Source organism: Puma concolor, chromosome A2 (assembly GCF_028749965.1).
Source record: "Puma concolor isolate L17-30 chromosome A2, mPumCon1.1.hap2, whole genome shotgun sequence".
NCBI classification, from domain to species: domain Eukaryota; kingdom Metazoa; phylum Chordata; class Mammalia; order Carnivora; family Felidae; genus Puma; species Puma concolor.
In genome coordinates, this window is record NC_141668.1 from 171109352 (window position 1) to 171136088 (window position 26737).

The following is a 26737-nucleotide window of genomic DNA, read 5'->3' on the forward strand; positions in this document are numbered from 1 at the left end:
AGAGCACCCGCTCGCGCCAAAGGCTTGGGTCTGTCAAGCCTGCCCGGCTGTGTTGAGACGGGTTGCGGTACAATTCGTATGGAAATCCCGGGGCCGTCAGCCCTGCCCCGGTGCCCATGACCGGGATGTGCCTTTCCTGGGGACCCAGCCCTGGTTGCCCCAACACGGATACTCTGTGATGAGAAACAGGGACGTTTAATCATTGCCTCTAATAGCCCTGCGGCTCCGCCCGGCGGTGATGCACTCTATATACAAAGCCACGCGCCCTTCCGGGCCCCGGTCCCAGCCTCTGATGGCAGTGCAGGGACTCAAGGCAGCAGTGAGCCTGCTCCGGGGGGTCAGGCTGGGGCAGTCCAGCTGAGTCCTGGCTCCACCTCGAGGCTAGGGCCAGTCTGGCGATGGCCGGTGGCCGTCAGTGCTGTGTCAGGCACTCGGAAGCATTTTCCAGAGTCAAGTTGGCCAGGTGTGGGGGCTCAAGACATGTGAAGCTTGGTGACATCAGACTGTTGGGGAGACATGGGTGCCCTCAGCTCTTCTCTCCCTGCTCTACCTCCCCCCCCCCCCCCCCCCAAACCAAGGTCTTTGCTACAGGCCTGGGGCATGTGACAGGGCTGCAGACAACCCTCAAAGCTCAACTTGGAGGTCTCGTGGCCTGTACCCATCCCCTAAACAGCATCGGGGTCGAGCCCAACTCTCTTGCAAGGGGCTGCAAAAAGGGGGTGGGAGGCTGCGGCAAGCTGGCCATTGGGTTTTGATCTCTGGCTTAGGCTCGACCCTGCCTACAGAGTCCACCCAGGTCCTCAGAGCCTCCCTCCTTTGTGCCACTCACAAAGCTGGAGTGGTTCTGTGCATCCAGGAGAGGGGAGGAAGATCCGATGTTTATTCGAAGTGATCACTCGGGTGTGGTTGCAGGGGTGACGTCCAGCTTGTCCCAGGTGCAGAGAGAGCCCTGCCGGCTGTGTCTCCCTAGCCAGCCCCTCCCCGTCCACCCCTGACTTAGAGGCCCCCGTGCCACCCCTTTCTGACTCCCTCGTGCTCTCCTCCAGAAGGCCAGGCCAGGGTTTTGGAGAGAACAGACGGGGCGGGGGCCTTACCTTGTGTGGTCGTCCTGTCTGAAAGACATGACAGGGTCCCAGTTAGACCCAAGCTTTAGGGCTGTGCTGTGCCTGTGGCCCCCAAGTCCCTCCCCCAGCTCTGACCACAGCCCTGCCAGCTGCTTAGGGCAGGGGTAGGACCAGACTCTATGGAAACCTTTAACTTGGGTGTTGCGCCCCCTGGTGCCAGCTGAGCACAGAGGAAGGGCGGGCTGGGGTCCTGAGCACTGGAGCAGGTGCCGCCTCCTGTGGCCGTCCTCCGCATACTCACCCGCAAGGGCACATAAGCACACCGCCTCTGATACAAGTCATGCTGGGTTTGGGGACAGGGGACTTACTTGTGCCACTTATTTCTACAACGACAGCAGGATTGGAATCAGAACGTCAGGCGTGGAGGGGAAGGTCCCCTCCCTGAGCCCAGGGGCCCCAACTCACATGTACTGGAGGAGGCCCTGCACAGCTGTTTCCCACTGTGCCGATGACCTGTGGGCACACGGGGCGTGCAGACGGGGCGCCCCAAATCCAGAACTCAGGGCCTGCCGAGGGGCTACCACCCCACCCGACCCCGGTGGAGACAGGCCAGGGAGGAACAGGGAGGGTCCCAGGAGAGCCTCAGACCCACGGGCACAGGGCCCTTGCTGGTCACCACCCGAGCCTGAGCCCTACTCGCAGTTGTAGCCAAAGCAGACGACGTGCGAGTCCGTGCAGTTGGTACAGGAGATGGTCTCGTACTGGAAGATGCCTGCAACACAGGAGAGGCGGCCGCAGGCTCCCCCCGCCTCGGCCTCCAGGGCTGCCGCCACCGCTGTGCCCCACGGACCGGGCAGGGGCTCACTCACCACAGTGACGCTGACAGTCGATGCGGCCTGTGTGGGGACGAGGGCACTGACGGCACTTGTCCCCTGCCCCCACCTACCCTTTTTATTATTTTTAATTTTTTTTTTAGTGTTTGTTTTAGAGAGAGAGAGAGAGAGAGAGCACAAGTAGGGGAGGGACAGAGAGAGACGGAGACACAGAACCCGAAGCAGGCTCCAGGCTCCGAGCTGTCAGCACAGAGCCGGACGCGGGGCTCGAACTCACGAACCGTGAGATCATGGCCTGAGCCCAAGTCGACACCTAAGCGACTGAGCCCCCCCCAAGCGACCCCCGACCCAGCCTTCTTGCCCTGCCAGAGGCTCACCTAGGGTTAGGCTGGCTCTCAGCCTGGGAGGAGGGTAGCAGCCCTACTCAGCCGCTTCTCCAGGGACTGGCTGGGGGAGGGCTGGGGTTTATCCAGGCCGCCTGCTGGTGCCCACGGGAAGGAAGGGCCCCTGCCTCAGGGAGCTGCCCTTCCTTCTCTCTGTTGGGAGCCGGCTGCACTGAGCCAGAAGCCCCAGTCCTGTCACGCCAGCCTCTGCCACCCCCTGGCCGGGGCCCCTGGCTCCGGAGGGACTTCTGAAATACCCCCGCGGCGCTCCCCAAGCCCTTCCTTTGCTCACTTTCGATGATTGCATTCTGGATGAGGTGCACCTGCTCCCGAAAGATGGCTCGCAGCTCGTTGGGGAAGTACCCTGTGGGGGTAGGCAGGAGGGAGGTCAGCCTCCGGCGCTGGGCGGAGGGGAGCTGTCTCGGTGTCCGCGCGCGCGCGGCGCCCGCCCCCTTACCGGGGAAATACATCTTCCCCTGGTACAGCTGATCCATCTTCTGGTACACGGCGTTCGCCACTTGGTTCAGCTTCTCCCGGGCTGGAGGCCGGAGAGGGAGGCCGGTGAGCTGCGCGGGTCGGGGTCAGGCCGGGGTCTGGCGGGAGTGTGGCCGGGCCGGGGGGGGGGCGCGCCCGGGCGGGGCCCCGCACTCACTGATCTCCGCGGGGATGGCCAGGTGCAGCTCCTTCATCGTGTCCTGGCTCCAGTCGCTGAGCAGCAAGCCCGACACGGGGATGTCGCCCACCCACCAGGACTTGAGATTCACGTGATGGCGGTAGAAGGAGAACTTCTCCGAGAAGTTGCCGTGACAGTGCAGGCAGCCGCGGGCCAGCGCCGCGGTCAGGCCGAGGCACAGCAGCAGAGCCATGGCCCGCCCGCCAACCAACCAACGGCGCCTCCCGCGCCACGCCCCCAGCGCCGGCCTCGCCCGCGCAACGGACAACGGGCTGCACCGGCCCCGCCTCCGGCCCCGCCCCCACGCCGCGCCCCATGCCCGCGCGCACGGCACGCGCACGCGCACGCTCTCCCTTCTGGGCTGGCCCTGTCTCGCGGACCCGCTCGCGCTCCTGGCACTGCGCCAGCTCCACCGGCCGGCCTTGAGCCCCTGGCCCGGGCCAATGACGTCACCGCCCGTTTCCGGTTGCCCGGCAACAGAGAGCGCAGCGGCGGGGAGCATTCCCCTCCCCCCGCTCTAGGCCTCGCCCCCTCCGGCTCCGCTTCCGGGGAGGCCTAGGCCGGTAGCGGAAGTGGACCTGGCTGGGCGGGGCGGCGGGGGCGGGCCGTGGGCGCTGTTCCTCCTGGGCGGCGGAGGGGACCGGACGGAAGACGCCGGACGCGGGGCAGGCGCGAGACCCGCCCGACCGGTGGGGGCGTGAGACCGCAGGTGGGTCCTCCGAGGGACGGACGCGGGCGGCGGGGAGGCCGGGTCCCTGGGGAGCGGTGGACGCGGGCGGCGGGGAGGCCGGGTCCCCGGGGAGCGGCGGATGGGAGAGGTACGATGGGCGTGAACTTTTGCCTATCGCACACCCCGCGAGTCCACTTGCACTTTCTGGTTGTGGACTTGATTCTGGACACATGGTCCCAGCCAGCTGCTTCCTCATCCCTGCCTTCTTCCACCCCACATAAAGTTCGGGGGCTCCTATTGGCCCGGTTACAGGTTCAGCCGGGAGTGGTAACAAAGGTCCCAGGCCTGGCCAACGTCAGGACAGGGCCCTGCAGTCTCCCCCAGGTCCTGACCCCCGTGCTTGCGAGTTGACACGCTCAAGACTGCTCAACCCCTGCGTGTTTGGGGTCGCCTGGGGGTGGTCTGTAATCTACAGATTCCCAATGGGGTGCAGCAAGTGAAGTGCCCGCTGCCCCTGCCCCATTCGGGCGCCCGCCTCCTCCCCTCCCTGCTGGGGGCACCCACCTCAGACAACAGCCACGCATCACTCCAGTCTCCCCACACGTGGCTTCCTCTCTCATTCACCCCTCCAGAGCCGAGCTGTCCCGTGCCACAGCCGCTGGCCATGTGTGGCCAGTGTGCACTTGGAACGTGCCTCGTGCAAACTGGGGTGTGCCGCACGTGCCAAATACAAGTCTTGGAGACAAAGTCTGTTTAACAACAAAAAGCAAAAGGGGTCTGTGACGTTTTGTGTCCGTTAGGTGTCGAGATGTATTTGGCATTTTGGGGCTAAATGCCATACGGTATTAACAGCGACTTCACCTGCTTCCTGTCACTTTTTCGCTTTTCACTGAGGCTCCTGGATAATTTGAAACTGTGCCTGTGGCAGATGTCACATTTCTAGTGCTTTTTCTGACATCCTGTCCGCGGATGTGTATCCAACTCCTGTTTCCCAGGATTCGTTGTCCGCCGCGGCTTTAGGTGTTTCCTAAATAGAGTTAACTATTGGAAGATTTAACCAAATGCTTGGTGGATCGTAATTGAATCAACCTTACTCATAATTTTAAGTCGAGTTTATTTTTTTAGAGCAGCTTTAGGCTCACAACAAAACTGAGTGGAAGGTACAGGAAATTCCCATAGACTCCCTTTCCCCATAAACGCACCGGCGGCCCCATTATCGACATCCCCACCCAGCACCGAACGTGACGAACCACGGTCCACAGCGGACACGTCACTCCTGGTGCGGCACACCCCGTGGGTTCGGACGAATGTCACGGACACCTGCCCACCACCACGGTGTCGTCCGGAGTAGACCCACGGCCCCGAAATTCCTGTGCTCCCCCCATTCACCCTCCCCCACCCCGGCAGCCGTGCCTCCGTGGTCCTGCCTTGTCCAGAACATCCTGGACTTGGAACCACCCCGTGTGTCGCCTCCTCAGCCTGGCTTCTGTCACCCAGTGCTGTGCGTCTGAGGCTCCTCCGTGTCTCTGTGCGGCTCGATGGCTTACTTTTTACTTGAACTTTCGTAAAGGAGAGAGCGCCGTTACCATCTTTACCCCGCACAGCGCTGAGCATGGTGTTCGAGTACCAGACGCCCTTAGTAACCTGACGGGTTGAATTCTAGGTACGCCTCCCTCTGTCTCAGCAGAAGCAAAAGTGGTTATTTTAGTCCCTCAGGGGCTTCTCAGAAATGCCAGTGCCGTTCCCGAATCTTTTCTGAACAGTTTTAAGTCTCTTTGTTTCGTACGTACAAATGCCCCAAAGCCAAGACAGCTCAGTGAAAAGTCAGCCTTTAATCATGTTTCCGGGCGCTGTTCTCCCTTCCCCAGCACTTCATACGGTGGGGGTTTTACAAAAATTCCCCAGGCAGCCGGCTTAGAAGTTGGACTTTTACTCTGGGAAGTTTTAGACACGCCCCAGCTGGAGGGCCCCGTTCCTGATTTCCTAGAATTTCGAGGTCCGGATTGCTTAAGCGAAAAAGGGGAATCCAACGTCAGAAACCCGATTCTGGGAAGGAGACGGGCGTTTCTGTGTCTCCTGAGTTCAAAATAAGACATCTGTGACTGGGTCACTCTGGGGGTGCGCGGGCGCTGTGGGGGCTGAGCACCGTTCCAGGCCCCCGTGCTCGATGCCAGGAACACCCCAGTCGTGACGGCCACAGACGTCTCCAGACATGGCCCACTGTCCCTGGAGATGGAGCGGCCCCAGGGTCTCGCCCAGGCACAGCACCCTGGAGAGAGCGCCATCTGTGAGTGGATGGGCCTGGCCTGCTGTGGACACACTGTGTCCGTTTCAGACCAGGGTCTTCTCAGAGTCCAGTCCACATCCTGAGCATCCTGACATTAAAAGGAAGCTTGGTCAGTCAGCTAGTGGAGTCTGCGTCGGGACGGGAGCGGAGCAGCTTCCCCTGCTGACCTGCGGGCCTCTGCTCAATGAAAGGGCCCCTTGAAACCTCAGGCGGAGGCCTAGAAGGAAGAGGCGCGGCTCCTGAGCAGACAGCCACCCCTGGTCTCTGTCACACTGTGCTTTCTGTCCCCAGGGGACACGGTTTCGTCACAGTCCTTGTATATCTGCCTCTGTGGCAGGAGAGGCCCGGCGTCCGCGGCGGCCCCAGTGCACCCAGCACCCCCTTGAAGCGCAGGCAGGGGGCGCGGGAGTCCTGGGCTCAGATCCCCAGCCCGCCCCCTACTTGCCCTGCGATCTGCCCCTCAAAGCTCCAGGGAGGGCCCTTCCTGCCTCTCCCAGCTCCTGGGGGTCACAGGCCATCCTGGGCATCCCTCGGCTTGCGACGCATCCACGGTCACATGGCCGACGTCTCCGAGTGTTCGTCCGGATTTCCCGGTTCTCATAAAGATGTGTGTCCTTGGATTTAGGGCCACCCTCTCCGGTATGACTTCATCTTGACATCTGCAAAGATTCCAGTTTCCCAACAAGGGCTCACTCACAGGTGCCAGTGGTTAGGGCTTGAACATCCGTTTGGGGGGGACACGATTCCACCCATGATAGACAGATGGGGAGTGACTGCTGATGGGCAGTCTTTTGAGGTGATGAGAACGTTCTGGAATTAGTGGTGATGATTGCACTCTTCTGTGATCTTACTAAAAACCGTTGAATTGTGTACCTTAAGTTACTTACGTGTGAACTGTATCACAATTGGTTAAAACATAAAAGAACTACCACGAGGGCGGGAGTATACGGAACCCCTCGATGGCACCCGGCCTGGAGTGATCTCTGCAAACCACTTCCTGCAGGACAAGTTGGGGAACTTGGCCCCGAAAACAAAGACATGTGGGCTGGATGCCAGCAAAGCCGCACACCCTGGGTGGGGGGCTGGGGGCTGGGGCCACCTTTGTGTGAGTCCCGCAGGACGGCAGGTGGCCTTCCCACTCAGCCAGCGGTGGGGACACTGAGAAGACAGCGCTGGGGGGTGTGGCCTTTGACAGGACAGAGCCTGGGCTTCCAGCACCTTCCAGCCAAACCTCAGCCGCTAGGCCAGGAGCCGGGGTTTGCTGATCTGGAACATATGGGACCGACCTCTGAGGCTGGGGCTTGTTTGTCTGGAGCCCCAGCTCCAGGGCAGGGTCCCCTTAGCGGCAGCATGTCAGGGCCAGGGCCAGGGCAGGGTGTGGGGGCACCGGAAGGAAGCGGCAGCCGCAGCTCTGGGCCTCTCCGGGGCGGGGGAGGGGGGGGAGGGGGGAGGGGGAAGGGGGTGCTTAGAGGGACTGTGTTGTGTTTGGTTTTCAGAAAAAAAGGGGGGGTGAGGAGGGTGTGGGTAGGGGCGGGGTAGTTTGTCGGCTTACCTTCCTCAGTCTAGAAGTTTCTGAGCACCGCCACATCTCGTCTGTGGGAAGCACCAGGACAGCCCCCCCCCCCCGGAGCCCTTAGCACCGAATCCCCTGCCCCACCCTCCCCTGCGCCAACCGCGGAGGTGTTCCGGGAAGAGCTGGTAATGGGACCAGGGGCGGCGGTGGGGGGGCTTCCCGGGCACCCTGGGCTCCTGCCGCCCCTCAAGGCAAAGGCACCTTCTGGGGGCCGCCGCCCCTCGTCCGGGGGTCGGGAGGGGGGTGCATGTGTTCCTGAGAGAAAGCTGTTTGCTTTTGAGGGGAATTCTACCATCAGGGAAGTTTTTTAGGAAATCATTGTTTCCACTTAAAAAACCTTCCCACTTCCTGAGAAGAGACCAAAAGCAGGCAGGAGCCCTGTAAGCCCCCCACTGCCCTGCCCCGCCCCACCTTCCAGAACCATCCCCGTGTGCGTCTGGTCCGTGGCACGAAGGCGTGCAGACAGACCACCGCCCTGCGGTACCCCTGAGGCTGCACTCCCATGTCACACGGCGTGCTTCTGTCCTGTGTCCCCAGGTGACAGGGTCTCAGCTTAAATTCCCAGAGCCATCCCCGGGAGGCTCCAGGTAAAAAGCGACAGCAGGGCACTGGCGGGCTGTGTTTCTCTCGCCCCGGGATTGCTGTCCGGGACGTAGCTTAGCCGCGGTGAATAAGGAGCCGGGGAATCAGGCGACCCACAGGAGGGGCTGCGGTGGCCCCCGTCTGGCTAGACATAACCCCCACCCTGTCTCCTCAAGCGGAAGGGAGTCTGCAGGTTGAAGACAGACCTCGAACGAGGAAGTATCTAAGCCACGTCGGAGGAGGAGCAGAAGGTGGCCCACAGGGGATTCCTGTCCCTTGACCTGTCCCCAGAGGGGCCTGAGAGCGGCCAGGTTTGCAGCGCGCCCCCCTGGGCAGGTGTGCAGGCCGCTTGGGCGTTACTGGGCGTAGGCGGGGAGCGGGTTCCGCGCCGGCGTGTCCAGCACAGGCCCACCAGGGGCGCACGGCCGGTCTGACAGAGGGTCGGGGTGGGTGTGGCTGCGCCCCGTCTTCTGAGGCGCCACCTTCCCACCGCCCAGGCCCTCCCGCTGGAACCAGGGAGGGTCGGCTGCCCCGGCCACACCGGTTCTGTGCAGGCTTCACAGGGCCGCAGGGGGGACCGGCCCCGGCCCGGAGGGGGGCTGGCACTGGCTTTGGGTTAGGCCGGCAGAGGGCCGAATAACGGAGAGGGGGCCCGCCGTGGCGGCACGCGGCCGGGCAGAAAGGGTGGTGGCTTCACCCACAGCCCAGGGGTCCCGCTCTGGCCCCTCCCCCTCCCCGCCGCCAGGATGGAAACTCCGATCTAAGTAATCGTTAACCAGGCAGTACGGAGACATGGTCTTCTAATCCAGGGTCTCGCCCGAGGTGACTCGGCCCCCAGGGGACCCTGGTCACGACGGGGGGTGGGGATGCCACCCCACAGTGCCCCGGGGAGACCCGGTCGGCCCGCTGTTGGTGCCGCACTGCTTGGGGGTGACCGTAAAGCCGAATCCACCAAGGCGGCGGTCGATGGTGCCAGAGCCCCCGGGGCCACCCTGGGGAGGGAAGCGGACGCACTTCTCTCCGTTGTCGCCCCATGACCTCGTCGGAGCACAGGCACCTCGGGCCACCGGCCGGGGGTCATCGCGGGACCTCCCTCCTTCCAGTCGTCCCAGCACCGTCCACTCTCTGTGCCTCTCAGTGGCTGCTCCAGGGCCCCGTGAGCGGGGGTTACAAGCCGCGCCGGCCTCGGTGCGAGCGAACAGGGACGCTTCAGCCGTTTAGGGCCCCGGATAGAGGCCTGCCCGTGCCCCCCCCCCTTTCTCAGATAACATCCGCGTGCCTTACGCCCACTCATCGACAGCGCACAGCCCTGTGTCTTCAGTTCACAAGGCTGTGCAGGCACCTCCTCTGGTTCCAGAACATTCCATCACCCCATAGGAAACCCGGTCCCCATCAGCCGTCACCCCCACTCCTCCCCCGGCCCCCACGAGCCCCCTTCCTGTCCCTGGATGGGCCTGTTCTGGATGTTTCACACCCGCGAACTCACACTCCGTGTGGCCTCTCGTGTCTGGTTCCCTCCCTGAGCGTCGTGTGTTCGGGGTCCGTCCACGGGGCGGCGGGGGTGGGCGCCTCACTCCTGCTCACAGCCGAGGGACGTGTGCATGTGCGGCGGACCCAGCTGGTTCATGTGGTCACCTGTTGATGGACGTTTGGGTTGTTTCCACTTTTTGGTCAACGTTATGAATTGCGCTGCCGTGAACACGCGTGTATGTTTCGTGTGCACGTGTGTTGTCGCCTCTCTTGCCTGTGGATCTGAGAGGCATCGCTAGGCCCCGGGGTAGCCCCGTGCTGGGCTGTTGTCCCCAGTGGTCGCTGCCTTTTACGCGCACACTGGCCAGGCCCGAGGGTTCCGGTCTGCCTGTCCTCGCTGGCGCTGGTGACGGGCTTTGTGGTGACGGCTGTTGTCGTGGGAGTGCTGGTTTTTCCGTCCCTCTGACCCCACTGTCTCCGGTCAGCTCTTCCGACCCTGATGCTCACCTTCTGTGTTTTGCGCGGTTCCTGCGTCTTGAGCGCAGCTCAGCTGGGCCCAGAGGAGTGGTGGGGCTTTGCCTGTCCACGCAGAGGGTGGGAGGCCTCGCCAGCCACGCCGCAGACAGGAAGGGCCTGGGCCCACAGGTAGCCAGGCTGGGCTGCCGCAGTGTCGTCCGCAGCGAGTCACTGTGCCCAGGCTCGTTATGAAACTCCACAGGGCCTGTTAACTGGTGGCTCCTGAATCTCCTGGGGCCCCTGCGGCAAGTGACCACGGATTCCGTGGCCTGGAGCCACACACCTCTGTCACCTCACAGTTCTGGAGGTCGTGAGTTCAAAGTGGAGTGGGCAGGGCTGGGCTGGAAACTCCTAACACCAAGGCGTGGGCAGGGCTGCCCCCCGCTGGGGCCCCAGGGAGCCCCCTTTCCCCCCTTTTCTGGCTTCCAGAGGCCCCGCATCCTGGGCCCGCGGCCTCTCCTCATCCTCGGCCCGCGGCCTCTCCTCATCCTCCCGGCCAGCAGCATGGGGTCTGCCCATCTCTCTGCCTCCCTCTCGTGAGGACCTCGCCAGGACGCTGGGCCCCTGGGGCACCCAGGGTCACCCCCGCCTCAGGGGCCTTGACAGGGTCCTCTCTGCCAAGTGAAGTGACAGGTTCCCGGTCACAGAACCAGGACGGGGACGCTTTTGGAGGCCCTTATCCTTCCCACCGTCTCCTGCCCACTCACCAGGGCAGGGAGCCTGCTTCACACTCTTGCACGTCAGGTGCTGCCTCAGCCCCGGGAGCAGGCCCTGGGGACACACCGAGGACAAGGCTGACGCTGGCCGGGTGGGGCAGCTGTGAGCAGGCGGGAGGGTGGCAGCGGGGTCCCTCCATGTCTGCCGCCACCTCCCATTTGGCCGCCGGTGGCCGCAGAAGGACCAGCTCTCGAGGCTCTGCTTGGGTGCTGGCGCCCTTCAGCTGCGAGCAATCTCTCTTCAAGTCTCGTGGCCGAGAGTCCACACGGCCCAAACCGCTCAGCTGGGGCTCCCAGCTCGGCCACAGCGGGCACAGAGTCGGCCCAGTTCTGGCGAGGCAGGTGCACAGGCCGCACGTGGCCCCAGAAATGCAGTCGCCGGCTCTGGGGGCACCTTGTCAGGGCCCAGGGTCCCGGGAGGCCCCTTCTTCCCACGTCCTGGCAACAGAGGGCCACAGGCCGTGGTGGAGCCATGACAGCTCTAAGTGTTTGCTGGGAGCCCAGGTGCCCCCATTGCCAGCCCGCCGTCTGGGTCACCCTCCCTGCATCCCGGGCCGCCATGTGCACTCATCTCCAAGAGTCTGGGGACCCCTGCACCCGGACAGGTAGCGCCTGTGGTGCATGTTCTCTGCGGGGGCCGCCGTGGGGGCTGGGGGGTGAGTGGGGTCCCTGCAGAAGGGGGCTTGATGAGGGAAGCAGAGGCCAGAGCCATGTGGGCCGATGGCCAAAGATGTGACGCCCTGGAAGCCGGGAAAGGCGAGGACTCCCAGGAGGGCCGTCTCGGACCTGGAGCCTCTAGAACTTTCTGATACCACGGTTGGGCTGTTAGGAGCCCTGAGTCTGTGGTACTTTCCTAGAGCCACGTGCTGGGTCTTGAGGGGTGGAGTCAGAGGAATGAGCCCCCCCCCCCCAGTTTAAGTAAAGGAGAAGCTGGCGGGGGTGGGCATTTGCGGTGAAGTCGGAAAAGGTTACTTATTGTAGGCAGCAAATGGAGGAGGGATACGGAGGGCTGCAGGGCGGGGCCGCAGGGCGGGGCCTGGAGGGCTGCAGGGCGGGGCCTGGCACTTCCGCCTCTCCCCGCGCTTCCCCTTCTGCGCCTTCTGTCTGGTGAACTCCCGAGACCCCGGCCCCGCCTGCCACTCTGGCACCCGGCCTCCCCCATCGCAGCCCGGCCTTCGCTCCCGGGACAGTGTGGGGTGATGGGCAGTGCCAGGCACAGCGTGGTGACTGTGTCCCGCCTGAGCACCTGGCCTCACGTGCTCCACTGCGTGCTCTCCCACTCCCTGACGTGGGGCGTGTCCTGTCCCAGGTAACAGGACACGGAGCACAGAGAGAGGCTGGAAGAGTAGGGGGAGATAGGGCCCTCACCCCCCTGGGCAGGGCCGCGTCCCCAGAAGCCAGTGGGCGCCCATCCTGGTCCCAGCTTGGACAGACAGGACCCAGACGGGCTCGTCCGGGCCTCTTAGGCAGGCCCCGTGGGGCAGGGCAGCGTGTCCCCCCAGAATTCCCGTCCGTCCGTTGGGAGCGCGGTTTCTGCGCATGTCCTCAGGGTGGTGAGGTCTGCTCTCGGCCCTCTCCTGGCCCTGGCGGTGCTGGCCACCCTTGGTGCCCCCCCTTGACCTCCATCCTCATGCAGCCTTCTCCCGTGTGTCTGCGTGTCCTTCTGCGAGGACAGCCGTCATCGGACCAGGGACACCTGGATAACCCGGGAGGAGTGCGTCCCGAGATGCTCAGTCACCTCCACCAAGCACCCTTTTCCAAATAAGGTCCGTTTGCAGGTCCCAGGGATGGAGACCTCCCTTCGCCCTTGGCCGCCACTGACCTGCTGCGGTCGCCGTTGGCCGCTGCGTGGCTTTGCACACGACCCCTCCCGCTGTACAGCGGGGGCTCCGCCAGCTCTGGCTCGTCGGGGGCTTTGCCTCAACGCCTTCTGCCGAGGCGGCGGACCATTGTGTCCACCGGCGCCCTCTCCATGAAACTGAAAACCACGAGTCTCGGGGGCCTCCCGATCCAGCCCCGTGTGCTTCCGAAAGAGGGCTTCCAGAAACAGGTGACCCTTCTCCCCTTTCTGTGTTCCAGATCTCGGGGGAGGCCGGGGACGCCGCGAATCTCCGGTCCCCCGTCCCCGCGGCTGACCGCAGCGCCCTGCCCGGGGCCACTCTGCAGAGGCCTCGCCGGGGAGCACGGGCCGGGCACGGGGCCACCATGTCCAACCCCTTCCTGAAGCAAGTTTTCAACAAGGACAAGACTTTCCGGCCCAAGCGCAAGTTCGAGCCGGGCACCCAGCGGTTCGAGCTGCACAAGAAGGCGCAGGCGTCGCTGAACGCGGGGCTCGACCTGAAGCTGGCCGTGCAGCTGCCCCCCGGCGAGGAGCTCAGCGACTGGGTGGCCGTGCACGTGGTGGACTTCTTCAACCGCGTCAACCTCATCTACGGCACCATCGGCGACGAGTGCACGGAGCAGTCCTGCCCGGTCATGTCCGGCGGCCCCAGGTACGAGTACCGCTGGCAAGACGAGCACCAGTTCCGCAAGCCCACGGCGCTGTCGGCCCCCCGCTACATGGACCTGCTCATGGACTGGATCGAGGTGCAGATCAACAACGAGGAGCTCTTTCCCACCCACGTTGGTGAGTCGGGGCGGCCGGGCCGGGCGGGTAGGACTCGCGTTCGTACGGTCGGCCCGTCTCGAGCGGGCAGTTCAGGGCGTTTAGCAATAGGTTCGCAGATTTATGCAAGTGCCACAACTGGTTCTGGAACATTCCACCACCCTGAAAGAAGCCCCCTCCCCCAGCACCCCCTCCCCCAGCACCCATGAGCCCCCTTCCTGTCCGTGGATGAGCCTGTTCTGGACGTTTCACACGCGTGGCCTCTCGTGTCTGGTTCCCACCCTGAGCGTCGTGCGTTCAGGGTCCGTCCGCGGGGCAGCGGGGGTGGGCGCCTCGCTCCTGCTCGCGGCCGAGGGATGTGCACGTGGGCGGGGAACACGGTCTGTGGACGTGCGCGTGCGCGGTGGGCACATTGTTCTTTAAGTTAAGGACCCTGAGATGGGAGATGACTCTGGATCGTCCTGCTGTGGCCTGAGTGTCGTCACAAGGGCCCTTGTGAGAAGGAAGCAGAGTGAGATCCGACTTGAGAGAGAAGGTGGCACGGCAGCCGGGAAGTGGGGAGGGGTCGTGGGCTTCCAGAGGCAGCAAGGACACGGACTGACCCCGGAGCCTCCGGAGGGAACAGTGCCTCCAGCACCTTGACCAACAGCAGGCCAGCGACAGACTCGGAACTTGTGGCTTCCGGCATTTAAGCCACCAGGCCGGTGATAGTTTGTTACAGTGATACCGGGAGACTCCCTGGGACACGTCTTCGACTGTCCCCACCAGTGTTGACACGGCATCCCCGAGCAGCAGCAGGGCAGACAGGTCTCAGGCCCGGCCCCCGGGGCCCCCTCCGCGTGTGCACTCCGTCCGTCACTGTGGCCGCCAGCCCTGCTGGGACCCCAACAGGTCCCACCCGCTCCTGGAGGGGGGGGGGCGGCACCCTAGAGCTTGAGGCCCCAAGCCTGCCCCTCGCCATGGAAGGTGACTCCTAAGCTTACCGAACAGGACACCGACGAGAGGCAGAGAAAAGTAACTTGGCAGGTGCCTCGCAGCCGTCCAGTGGGACCCTGAGGCCTCACGCAGGCCCTTGTGCTTCAGGCTCTCGGGGCCCCAGGCCCGTCCCACACGGTCACATCGGGTGGGGGAGTCCGGCCTGGCCAGCGTCACCCTGAGGCTTGCAGGGCCCTGGCCAGGCAGGCAGAGGAAATGCTTCACACAGAGTGGGGTCCCGTGTGCTGGGCGCCCCCTGGGGCTGGGTTTGTGGCTTCGCAAGGGAAGGACGGGGTCCACGCTTCATCCCGGCTCCCGTGTGGGTTCCGTTCACGCTTGTGCATCCGCTTGGGTCTCGAGCCACCAGCCTGTGCTCTTAATGTCGGACCAGGGGTTGTGCACTTTTCCTCGTGGGGACCAGTTGGTAAATCTCTCCGGCTTGGCCGGCCACACGGCATGTGTCTTGACGACTCACATCTGCGTCATAGACCGAAAGCTGCTGTAGGCGGTTCATAAACAAACGGGTGCACCTGTGTCCCAGTGTCACTTTCTTTGTAAGAGCAGACGGGGCCGGGTTCGCACCCCGCGGGAGAGTCCTCAGGAGAGTGTGCGGCTTAGTCCTGGGAGATTCTGTGTCAGGCCCATCTAGACCAGCCTGCTTTAAACTGCCCCCCTTCATCCAGGAGTGCCCTTGGCGGCTCCTGTCCTAGGACAGAGGCGCAGCGGGGGCCGGGGCGGCCTCACACCCAGGCCCCGTGTGGGTTCGGTGCCGAGCCGGGCTCCCCGGGGCTCCGTTTGTCTGCTTGCTGTGGGCCTGATGTTCCTTCTGAGCTTAAAGCCCCTTTCCGCTATGAGGGGCCCCAGCGCGTAGGGACTGCCAGCCCTCGAGGTGACCGTCCCACCGCGTGGCTTCCAGGGGCTTTCAAGGAAAGCATCTGCTCCGCAGGGACCCACAGACCATTCGGTTTCACGTCCAGAGTCGAGGGACGGGGAACATGCACAGGCCTCAGTGAGCCTGAGCAAAGCCTCCACAGCGTCGGCCGGGAACGGCCCGTTCACCACGCTCGGACGCTTGCCCATGACCGAGGCCCATCGTTCCCCTGCCCCGAGAGGCCACCTGGGCCCAGATACAGGGGAGGGAGCAGGGCGGCACCTGGGACGCGCAGGGTCAGGCTGCACCCGTCACGGTCCGGTCTGCTTGTAGAGAGCCTTCTCCCTCCCACTTGCCTCCGGGTAGAGGACAGACAGCCCCGTGGGCCCTGCCGCGTGGGGCTCCGGCTGGCCGTCCCGCTCTCGCTGCGGCGCCGTCCTGAGAGCTTTCCCGCACCCGCATCCCGCACGCGCCGGTGTGTCCACCTGGGGGATGTGCGCCCGGCACACGGGGGCTTCCCGCAGGGCGCGGCGTCTCTGTGCGTCCTCTCCCTGGGCTGCTAGCCCCTCACGTCGGGGACGGGGGCCCCTCACTCTTTCCGGTCCCGGGCACGCACCTGCCTGTGCTGGCTGCACCCCGTCCGTGCCGCGGGACGGAGGGACGTGAACGGATGGAGGTGGAAGGGGCACGCGGGGGCGCCTGACGCGACCCAGCGCGGCCCAAGGAAGCGTCGGTGACGGCAAGCGAGGGGACGTGGTAAAGACGGACCGGGGGTGGGGGCAGGAGGCCCGGGGGCCCATCAGGGAGTCTGCTAAGGACGAGAAGCCTCACTGGAAACCCGCGCGGCGCCCACGGGCCGGAACCCAAGTGGGCTCGGGCAGGGGGTAGGTGGGCCCCCCGCCCCCCTGAGCCTCTCGCCCCTCCCACAGGCACGCCGTTCCCCAAGAACTTCCTGCAGGTGGTGAGGAAGATCCTGTCGCGACTGTTCCGCGTGTTCGTGCACGTCTACATCCACCACTTCGACCGCATCGCGCAGATGGGCTCCGAGGCGCACGTCAACACCTGCTACAAGCACTTCTACTACTTCGTCAAGGAGTTCGACCTCATCGACACCAAGGAGCTCGAGCCGCTGGTGAGCGGGCCGGGACTGGTGGGCGGGGGGGCGCCGGAGTCCCGGGCTGGTCCACAGGGCCCAGACCCCCGGCTTGGCGGCGGCCCCCGCGGCTCCACGGCCCCAAGTCAGCGGAGGGGAGCGGAGGGGGGTTCTTTGGGCTCGGGCCCAAATTTGTGACGCAGTGACACTCGAGTGGGCCGTTCAGGTTCCTGGCAGGCACACGGGACACCCCCCCCCCCCCCACCCCGGGCTTACTTTTGGTTCTGGCTGCTCCATGCCCCCCGCTGGTGGGCATGGCAGGGATGCGGGTGCCATGCCCTCGGGGACCCTGGGGAGGTGACCCTGCAAACACCAGCGGCCCGGTGGCCGGGCCCAGACATCTCAGTCTCCCCCACCCTTGTCCTCACTGCCTGGCTGGAGACCAAGCAATGATTTCTTTCTTTTTTTTTTTTTTTTTTTTTTTAATGTTTATTCGTTTTGAGCTCGAGGCAGAGCTGGAGCGGGGGAGGAGCAGAGAGAGAGGGAGACACAGAATCCAAAACAGGCTCCAGGCTCCGAGCCGTCAGCACAGAGCCCTGGGGGGCTCGAACCCACAGACCGTGAGATCGTGACCTGAGCTGAAGTCAGACGCTTAAAGGAGGCTCAATTTGTTTGTTTGCGTGTTCATTTTAATGTTTACGTATTTATTTTGAGAGAGAGAGGAAGTGGGGGAGGGGCAGAGAGAGGATCCCAAGTAGGCTCTGCCCGGTCAGCACAGAGCCCAGTGTGGGGTTCGATTTCACGACCACGAGACGCTCACGGCCTGAGCTGAAATCAAGAGTCGGATGCTCAACCGAGTGAGCTACCCAGGTGCCCCGATTTTTTTTTTTTTTTTTTAGCTTCGTGCCTCGATACCCTCATCATTTCTCCCGTATCAATGCTTCCAGTTCTTTCTGGGGCCAGCGAGACTTCCCCAGGCTGTGTGTGAAGGACGTGGGCTGGTGCTGATCTGCCCGCTGCTCCTGCACACCGAGGCTCCCGGGCTCTTGCCGTCGTGCAGAACGTGGCAAGATGTCTTCGTGCCTTAGCGTTTACGCGTTGCCGCAGCCGCTCTCCCTCGACAACGCTGCCTTTTTGGCCCTTCACAGAATGGCTTGGGCCCCCCCTCCCCCCCGCCCCCGCCACCCGGTTATCTGTTCCGTTGTTCGTAAGGTTTGGCGAGAAATGAAGCCTGCGGGTGCCTTGAGACCAGATCTGCTTTTCTGGGGTGTGGTTTCTGTCCTTCTCGTCTCGATACCTGACGTCCCGCTCGTTCTTAACAGAAAGAAATGACTGCACGGATGTGCCACTGAGCGCCGCTCGGCCCTGCGGCCACCGAGGCAGTGCCCAGGGGACACTCTAGCCTGAGGGCCACGTCTCCGGAACGTGGGCCCATGCTTTCTAGAAAGCCCAGCAAGTGATCGGAGCTCCATGCTGTCACGGCTACGCTGAGCGCCGGGGTCGAGTCCTCCCCAATCCCAGATGCAGCAGCCGTGGGTCTGGCCACCCTGAGCCTGTCTCCTCGGCCGGCATTGAACTCGGACTCCGTGGTTGTATGTGTTGGGCATCTGGGAAAACCCACTGTGTTTGTAAAGCACTTGCATTTGCCCAGTGGGCCCGCACGGACCTGTGCCCTGCGGGCAGCCGGCGCCTGGGAGCCCCGTGTCTGCTTCACGACAGGTACGACAGGGACCCCACAGCCCGCCTCCCGGCCCCCCCGGGCCCCTTCGTGGGTCATGAAAGATACGATTTTTCTTTTCCTACACGTGAGCCTGCCTTCCCCTTTAGAAAAATATCCCCTCTCCCGTGTGGACAACACAGGATGAGTCCCCTGGAACCGCTCTCCTGGGCGGGATCTTTGAGTCTTGCCAAACGTTACCTGGCCAAATGTCCTCCTGCAGAGCCTGCCAGCTTCACATCAAAACCCTCTGTTTGCGTGGCCCTGTGTGGCTGTGGGATCTGAATCCCACCACCGTCTCCCACGGGCCCTGGGAGGGGTGGCCAGGGCCCCGTCGGGGGCTGCACCGAAGTGACCACGGGAAGCCCCGTTCTGCCCCGAGTTCGTGCCTCTGCCTGCCCACACATCCTCCGTGGCCTCTCGCCGTGGCTGCCCTTCCAGTGTGGACCGTGCCAACTCAGTACCTCTGGGTGTCTGGGATGCTCGCAGACGTGAGGGGCACCGTCACCCAACACCGAACAAGTGCAATTAACATGAGCTCGGGCCTCGGTCCTTCCGGAAGCCTCCGGGGCCCAGCTCAGGGAGGGGCCTGGCAAGACAGCCTCCCAGGACGAGGAAACTGTCCAGTCGAATGTCGCCCCTTCACATGCAAGACCACAGCCAAACCGCAGAACCACTGTGCGCCCCAGGGTTCCCAGCTGCTCCCGCCGTGCGGCCAGGCCGGGGACGGTGGCAGGGACCCTCTGCATCCTCCCCGCCCACGGGTGTTCCCACCCGAGCATCAGAATAAATTGTGCCATTTTTGTACCCGCGGCTGCTGGTGGTCATTTCCATTTTCCTGGGGTGGGGGGGGCCGGTGTTGGGACACGTCACGGCCATTGTCCCCAGGGTGCCCTCATCCCCAAGGGGCGAGGGATCCTAGATGTCACGATGGCCGGTGGCCCGCCAGAGTGCCCCAGATAGGTAAACAGACGCACAGGCTATGGGTGAAGTTAGGATTTCGTGGGGTGGTGAGGATGGAAGTCCCCGGAAAGCAGGCTGAGAACCGTGGGGAAGGCACGTGCTCTGTCCCCCGTCTCTGTTTCGTCAGTTGCCGCCAGTGCTTAGGCACAATTTTCACTCTGCCTTTCTGCTGTGCGGGAGAAGGAGCCAGAAAATGTTGAACCCACTGCAGCGTGATAGGGCAGAACCAACCAGGAGTTTTCTGGGCAGCCAGCTCTGAGCAGACACCTGAGTCATTCACCCCGACTACCCTTTCTTCTGTGCAAGATGGGGTTCCTCTCCAATGCACGTGCCCCGGTTCCGGGGCCCCCAGGCGTGGGTCTCTGGCAAGCGGGAGCAGACGAAGGGGCGGTGGGTAGGGCTGCGCAGGAACCAGGGCAGGGCTGGCTTCTCGCCCCTAGAGGGCGTGCTGTCTCCGTGGGAATTGAGCGGCTTCTCGGGAATCACGTTATCTGGCAACACCTTCTAAAGGAGCCATGGTCTCCTTACCCGTTGACTTTGCAAATGCACCACAATTTCCAGAAACAGCTAAAAATTTGGGAGCTGCTATTGTCATTTGTAATCACCCCCAAAGATGTCCCCTTCCTGGTCCTGGGACCTGTCACCTCATGGCACAGAGGGGACCTTGTCAAGGTCCCTGAGGTGGGATGACCCTGGGGTTCTGGGGGAACTGGCCCTGCCCACACCTGGGTGTGAGGACTTCTGAGCCCAGAACCGTCAGAGAACCATCGTGTGTGGCCTTAAGACCCCCCCCCCCCCCCCCGCCGCCTCGGGCTGCTGGGAATGCAGGGATCTGAGGCCAAACGGGGTGGGTGGTTCACGTCAAAACCCCAGAAGCTGTCCAGCCGGGAGAGATAATGGGGGGGCCAGGCGTTGGCATGGAAATCTGGTCAGACGGGGAGGACGAGGGAGGGCACGGCGGGGCTGCTCGCACAAGACCGCTGGCCGAGCCCCCTCCTGGCCAGCGGGGACTCCCACGAGTGGCGGGCATCTACATCATTCCCGTGGAAATGGGAGGCAGGAGGCAGCCTCTGGTGTTCGTGAAGGAACGTTCTGGTAATTCGGGAACAGCTGGGCGAGGCCACCTCAGAAGATCAGGAGCCCCTGTCACTGGAAGTCGCCCCGGGGCGGGCTCTACCCCTCGGAACCCCCTCCTTAGTTGCACCAGCCCTCGCCAGAGGGCTCCCCAGGCCCTGTTGCTTTGCAGCAATTCCTGAGGTGGAAGCAAAGTCAAGGTGGGAATGACTTGGATCCTTTCTTTGTCCTAAAAACCGACCGTGAAGTACTGGACCGAGATGCTGGTTCTGGTCTTGACCACCAAGTGGAGAGGCAGGTGGGGGCCACGGAGCAGGGGCAGGCCCAGGGTGATGCAGGCGGACAGGCGGTGTGGACAAGCCCAGGCACGCACCGTGCAGGTGCCCCATCAGTTAACCGATGCCTCCTGGTTGTTGCTGTGACTTTGGCGACAATAAATTCTCTAGTCAGATCTTTATAAATATCCCCGATTGTGGATACAGGTAAAATGCCAGGGTTGGTGTCTGTGTGTGTCAGAGGGCATTACCCTGGGGGACATTTTGATGAGTTGGGGAGTACCCTGCAGAAAGGGGGCACTAATTTACATCCCCATCTACACAGGTTCAGGGATCCCACTTCCTTACATCCTCCCAAAACTGGGTGTTGGGCCATGTGTCATTACCTATTTGATAGGAAAACACTCTCACCGCACGTTGACCATTTATATTGCCAATTTATATCCTTTGTCCTTTTTTCCATTGGAAAGTGGCCTTTTCTTATTGGTTTCTAAAAACTCTTTACATGTTGGGTGTGGAGACCCTTTAATAATACTTGCTTATAAAAGCTTTTTTGCATATAATTTGTCATATATGTTACACAAATTTCTCCTGGTTTCTTGTTTAACTTTGTTTATGATCATTTCAACATATTTTTTTTTTCTTCTCTTTACCAGCTTTCACATTTTTGGTCATTCTTTTCCTCGACGTTTTCTGCCCTTAGTGACAAGCTTACAAACTTGGGCTGGGGAGGCCTTTATGTAAATATTCACCTCTGTTTTCTTCTGGTTCTTCATGGTTTTCCTCTTTTTTTATTTTGTAGATGTTTATTTATTTATTATTTGTTCGGGGGGGGGGGGGGCGGGCAGAGAGAGACAGAGAGAGAATCCCAAGCAGGCTCCAAGCTGCTGGCACAGAGCCTGACCAGGGCTTGATCTCACAAACTGAACTGTGAAATCATGACCTAAGCCAAAATCAAAAGTCAGATGCTTAACTGACTGAGCCACCCTGGCTCCCTGTTTTGGGGGTTTTTTTAATGTTTATTTATTTTGAGAGAGGGACAGCATGGAGGGGGAGAGAGAGAGGGAGAGAGAGAATCTCAAGCAGGCTCCGAGCTATAAGTGTAGAGCCTGAAGCAGGGCTCAAACTCAGGAACTGTGAGATCACGGCCTGAGCCAAAACCAAGAGTCAGATGCTTAACCAACTGAGCCACCCAGGTGCCCCTCTTCTTTTCTCAAATATTAAACGTTAGATAAACTTGAGAGTGTCATTTCCACGTATGGTGTGAGTGAGGTAAGGCTCTAGGGACATTTTTATTTTTTTTAATGTTTATTTTTGAGAGAGAGAACATGAGCAGGGGAGGGACAGAGAAAGAGGGAGACAGAATCCAAAGCAGGCTCCAGGCTGTCAGCACAGAGCCCGGCGTGGGGCTCGAACTCACGAACCATGAGATCACAACCTGAGCCGAAGTGGGACGCTTAATCCACTGAGCCACCCGGGCATTCCGGAATTTTTATTTTTATTTTTATTTTATTTTTTTTTTTTTAATTTTTTTTTTTCTTCAACGTTTTTATTTATTTTTGGGACAGAGAGAGACAGAGCATGAACGGGGGAGGGGCAGAGAGAGAGAGGGAGACACAGCATCGGAAACAGGCTCCAGGCTCCGAGCCATCAGCCCAGAGCCCGACGTGGGGCTCGAACTCACGGACCGCGAGATCGTGACCTGGCTGAAGTCGGACGCTTAACCGACTGCGCCACCCAGGCGCCCCTGGAATTTTTATTTTTTAAATAACAAGGAACCCCTACTGCAGCACAGCGTGGCCCTTCCGCACAGATCAGGAGTGCTATGTATTTACACGGGGCTCTTTCTGGGTCTTCTAGCACTTAGCCGCCTCCAGCTCCAATTTTAATGTACCTTGTAAAGTCAGAGTAATGGTTGTATCTGCCAATATAAATTCCTCGTTGTTGTTTTTTAATATTTTCTGGACTATTCTAAGTATAGATTGCCGATGGACTTTAAAATTCCTTTCAGTTCCAGAAAACTTGCTTCTGTGATTCTGGTGAAAATGGTTACTTTGCATAATAATGTGGTTCCAGGTTCATTCTGGAACATAGGTCGATCCCTGCGGTCCCGCGTATCTCTCCATTTACCCCGGCCACATGCATCCCTCTGTCATTTCCAGCACTCAGCACCTCTGCACACCGCATTTTCCTTTCTCTTTTCTTCATATGATTTTAAAAATTGAGGGGCGCCTGCGTGGGTCAGTCAGTTAAGCATCCGACTCTTGATCTCAGCTCAGGTCATGATCTCACGGTTCGTGAGGGTCAAGCCGCGTGTCGGGCTCCACAATGAGCATGGTGCCTACTGAAAAAAAATGACACACGTGACATACTCTAAAATTCGCCATTTTGGGGAATGCAAGCTGGTGCAGCCACTCTGGAAAACAGTGTGGAGGTTCCCCCAAAAATTAAAAAGAGAACTACCTACCCTACGACCCAGCAATTGCACTAGGCATCTATCCACGGGATACAGGTGTGCTGTTTCGAAGGGACACATGCACCCCCGTGTTTATAGCAGCACTATCGACAAGAGCCAAAGTATGGAAAGAGCCCGAATGTCCATCGGTGGACGAATGGATAAAGAAAATGTGGTGTATATATATATACAATGGAGTATTACTCGGCAATCAAAAAGAATGAAATCTTGCCATTTGCAACTACAGGGATGGAAAGACAAATCATATGACTTCACTCATATGAGGACTTTAAGAGACAAGACAGATGAACGTAAGGGAAGGGAAGCAAAAATACTATAAAAACCGGGAGGGGCACAAAACGTAAGAGACTCATAAATATGGAGAACAAACTGAGGGTTACTGGAGAGGGTGTGGGAGGGGGATGGGCTAAATGGGGGAGGGGCATTAAGGAATCTATTCCTGAAATCATTGCTGTACTATTGCTAACTAATTGGGATGTAAATTTAAAAAAACTAAAAATAAAATTTGAAAAAAACTTAAAAAAAAAGAAAAAAGTAAAATTCGCCATTTTAAAGTTCGCAATTCAGTAGTTGTTAGTGCACTCAGAGTTGTGCGACCATTAACATCAAATTCTTGAATATTCCATCACCCTAAAAAAAGAAAAAACTGTCCCTATGAGCTGTGACCCCCATCCCACTCCACAGCCCCTGGCAACCATGAATCCACTTTCCGTCTCTGTGGATTTGCTTGTTCTGGACATTTCATATCTGCACGTTTCTTTTAAAGTTAATTCCCAGTTATTTTTGGTTGTTACTATGAATGTTTTTCCATAACGTCCTTTTTCCCATTGTACTTTCTAAATGATTATGTCTGACATATATAGGAAGCCTCTTGTTTTTGGAACTGATTTAGTAACTGGCTTCTTAACTTTTAAGTTGATCTCCTGCAATTTCTAGACAGAGATTCACATCTGCAGATGATGTTGATTGGATCTATTCTTTTTTTTTTTTTTTTTAAGACTTTATTTTTTTTTTTTTCTTAATTTTTTTTTTTTCAACGTTTATTTATTTTTGGGACAGAGAGAGACAGAGCATGAACGGGGGAGGGGCAGAGAGAGAGGGAGACACAGAATCGGAAACAGGCTCCAGGCTCTGAGCCATCAGCCCAGAGCCTGACGCGGGGCTCGAACTCACGGACCGCGAGATCGTGACCTGGCTGAAGTCGGACGCTTAACCGACTGCGCCACCCAGGCGCCCCAAGACTTTATTTTTAAGTAATCTCTACACCCGACACGGGGCTCAAACTCATAGCACCAAGATCAAGTCACCTGCTCCACCGAATGAGCCAGCCCGGTGTCCCTGAATGTATTCATGTTTTTTTTTTTTTCAACGTTTATTTATTTTTTTTGGGACAGAGAGAGACAGAGCATGAATGGGGGAGGGGCAGAGAGAGAGGGAGACACAGAATCGGAAACAGGCTCCAGGCTCTGAGCCATCAGCCCAGAGCCTGACGCGGGGCTCGAACCCACTGACCGCGAGATCGTGACCTGGCTGAAGTCGGACGCTTAACCGACTGCGCCACCCAGGCGCCCCTATATTCATGTTTTTTTTTTTTTTCAATGTTTATTTATTTTTGGGACAGAGAGAGACAGAGCATGAACGGGCGAGGGGCAGAGAGAGAGGGAGACACAGAATCGGAAACAGGCTCCAGGCTCTGAGCCATCAGCCCAGAGCCCGATGCGGGGCTCGAACTCACAGACCGCGAGATCGTGACCTGGCTGAAGTCGGACGCTTAACCGACTGCGCCACCCAGGCACCCCTATATTCATGTTTTTAAGGCCAGAATCCGTAGATACTATTTCACAGATGATGATATTGGCAAAATTAAGTTCAATATGCTTATACGTACACACATACGTTTGTATACGTACACGCACATAGTTAGCCACTAATAAAATGAAAACTAATATATATCCTTTCAGATTAACTAGAGAGACAAAGACAGGATAAACATCATCTACAAAAGAACGAAAATTCGGAAAACAGCAAGGATGAATACTTTAAAGCAAGCGCCCAAGACTAGCTCACGACAAAATTAAACACATCAGCCACCGATCAGGATTGGCTACATGGAGCCTGCTGTCCGTTTTTGTAGATAAAGTTTTATCGGCACACGGCTCCGCTCATTCATTTGCCTATGACCTAGGGGGCTCCTGCGCTACGGTGGCAAAGCCAAGCAGCTATACAGGGACCCCTGGCCCCACAGAGCTGAAAATAGCCACGACCGGCTGGTACGGAAGTTGGCCGTCGCCCGATGCCACAAGACACACAGACTGATTCTCCCGCGAGCACAGAAGAACCTCCCGTAAGACTCAAACCAAAATCTTCACACTTCGTTCTTTCCAAATGGACACACAGTGATGATGGGGGCACAACTCTGAGTATCCGACAGCCCCGAGCTGCGCACTTGAAACGGGAGAATCTCGGGGCGCCTGCGTGGCCCGGTTGGTTGAGCGTCCGACTTCGGCTCAGGTCATGATCTCGCGGTCCATGAGTTCGGGCCCCGCGTCGGGCTCTGGGCTGACAGCTCGGGGCCTGGAGCCTGCTTCGGATTCTGTGTCACCCTCTCTCTGCCCCTCCCCCGCTCACGCTCTGTCTGTCTCTCTCTCTCTCTCTCTCTCAAAAATAAGTAAATATTAAATTTTTTTTGTTTTAAATAAAGTTACTTTTAAGTGTTTTCACCCAGAGGCTCACCTGGGGATGCACCTGCTTGAGGTCCCGTGGTTGTCGGCAGAATTCGGCTCCCGGCAGTTACAGGACTGAGGGCTGCAGTCTCTTGCTGGCTGTCGGTCAGAGGCCACCCTCAGCTCCCTGCCCCATGGGCCACTTCAACACGGCCTCATGCTTCATCAGAGCCAGCAAGAGAGAGACTGGGCCAGACGAGGTAATTGCAGCCGTTCATCCCAAGAGACAGTACTGCTGGAACATTCTAGATGTTTCCTCCTGCACCCACCTGGGGAGAGTCTCTCTAGACCGGGGTCTGCCTTCCCCTCCCCCACTCCCACCCCCAAAGACGTTCAGGGCTGGATCGTTCTCTGGAGGGCATCCTGGGCAGTGTGGGGTCAAGCAGCATTTCTGGCCCCACCCCCCTCGATGCCAGGAGCCCCCAGTGCGATGACCACAGATGTGCAGACGTGGCCCCTGCCTGGACAAGGTCCCCTGGGGCAGAACCACCGCCAGATACAAAGGCTGTAGGGGACGTTCCTGACCCGGGGTGCCGGTGCCTGCCGCGTCGCTGGGGAGCGCGGAGACCGCAGCCGACGTCACACCCTCCCAGCCATGTCTGTGCGCACACGATCCGATGTTTCTTGCGAGCGAGGCGTTTTCTCGAATGCCTGGTCTCCTGTTGCCAATCGTGTTCAAAAGCGTGGTCCGGTGCTCAGCTCTCGATCTGCAACGTGGCAGCCTCTCACGCGTCCGCTGGCCTCTTCCACGTTCACGCAGATCCTTGCCGGCGGTGACCCGCCGCGGCCAGGAAACGTGCCAGGCGCTGGCCGGCACTTGTGGTCATCTGCTGTGCGTCCCATCCGGGTTAGCAGGGCAGCAGGCGGCCCTTCGCGCCCGCCCAGTGCTGTCAACCCCTCGTCCCCGGTCACCACGCGCCATCACAAACCACCACCGTGCTGGCTTCTGTCGTGGTCAAACATCTCTACTGAGGTGTCACTGACATGCCATACAAGTCACCCAGTCGAGGTCAACAGTTCGGTGGCATTTGGCACATTTGCAAAGTTGTGCAATCATCACCTCTATCTAGCTCCCGAACATTCTCACCTAACAGAAACTTCATCACCACTCGCCGGCACGCCCTCCTCCGGCCCCGGGCCCCCACGAGTCCCCTTCCTGTCCGTGGATGGGTCTGTTCTGCACGTTTCACACACGTGG

General features: G+C 60.0%; 2 protein-coding genes across 11 annotated transcripts; one reads left to right on the plus strand and one right to left on the minus strand.

Annotated features, from left to right (window-relative positions):
• Window positions 1-176: 176 nt before the first annotated feature.
• On the minus strand, window positions 177-3217 carry IZUMO4 (IZUMO family member 4). Of its 6 annotated transcripts, none has more exons than XR_015248600.1 (10): window positions 2933-3210; window positions 2738-2818; window positions 2573-2644; window positions 1934-1960; window positions 1761-1836; window positions 1530-1577; window positions 1433-1447; window positions 1095-1112; window positions 830-925; window positions 177-503 (listed from the first exon to the last, which is right to left on the minus strand). XR_015248600.1 is itself a non-coding variant. In XM_086699639.1 (10 exons), the coding sequence occupies exons 1-10, from the start codon at window positions 3144-3146 to the stop codon at window positions 413-415; spliced, it is 657 nt and encodes a 218-aa protein (XP_086555765.1). In that variant the 5' UTR covers window positions 3147-3211; the 3' UTR covers window positions 177-412. The 6 variants fall into 6 exon arrangements, 3 of the variants coding, with proteins under 3 accessions (XP_086555765.1, XP_086555766.1, XP_086555767.1); XM_086699639.1 differs by having other exon boundaries at window positions 830-844; window positions 2933-3211; XR_015248601.1 differs by lacking the exon at window positions 1433-1447.
• Window positions 3218-3281: 64 nt separating this feature from the next.
• On the plus strand, window positions 3282-18835 carry MOB3A (MOB kinase activator 3A). 5 transcript variants are annotated; one of them, XM_086699627.1, is made up of 4 exons: window positions 3282-3662; window positions 12847-13393; window positions 16148-16350; window positions 17211-18835. In XM_086699627.1, exons 2-4 carry the CDS (start codon window positions 12973-12975, stop codon window positions 17397-17399), a joined length of 813 nt encoding a protein of 270 aa, XP_086555753.1. In that variant the 5' UTR covers window positions 3282-3662; window positions 12847-12972; the 3' UTR covers window positions 17400-18835. The 5 variants fall into 5 exon arrangements, with proteins under 5 accessions (XP_086555753.1, XP_086555756.1, XP_086555754.1 ...); XM_086699630.1 differs by lacking the exon at window positions 3282-3662 and adding an exon at window positions 7448-7608; XM_086699628.1 differs by lacking the exon at window positions 3282-3662 and adding an exon at window positions 7653-8401.
• Window positions 18836-26737: the final 7902 nt, after the last annotated feature.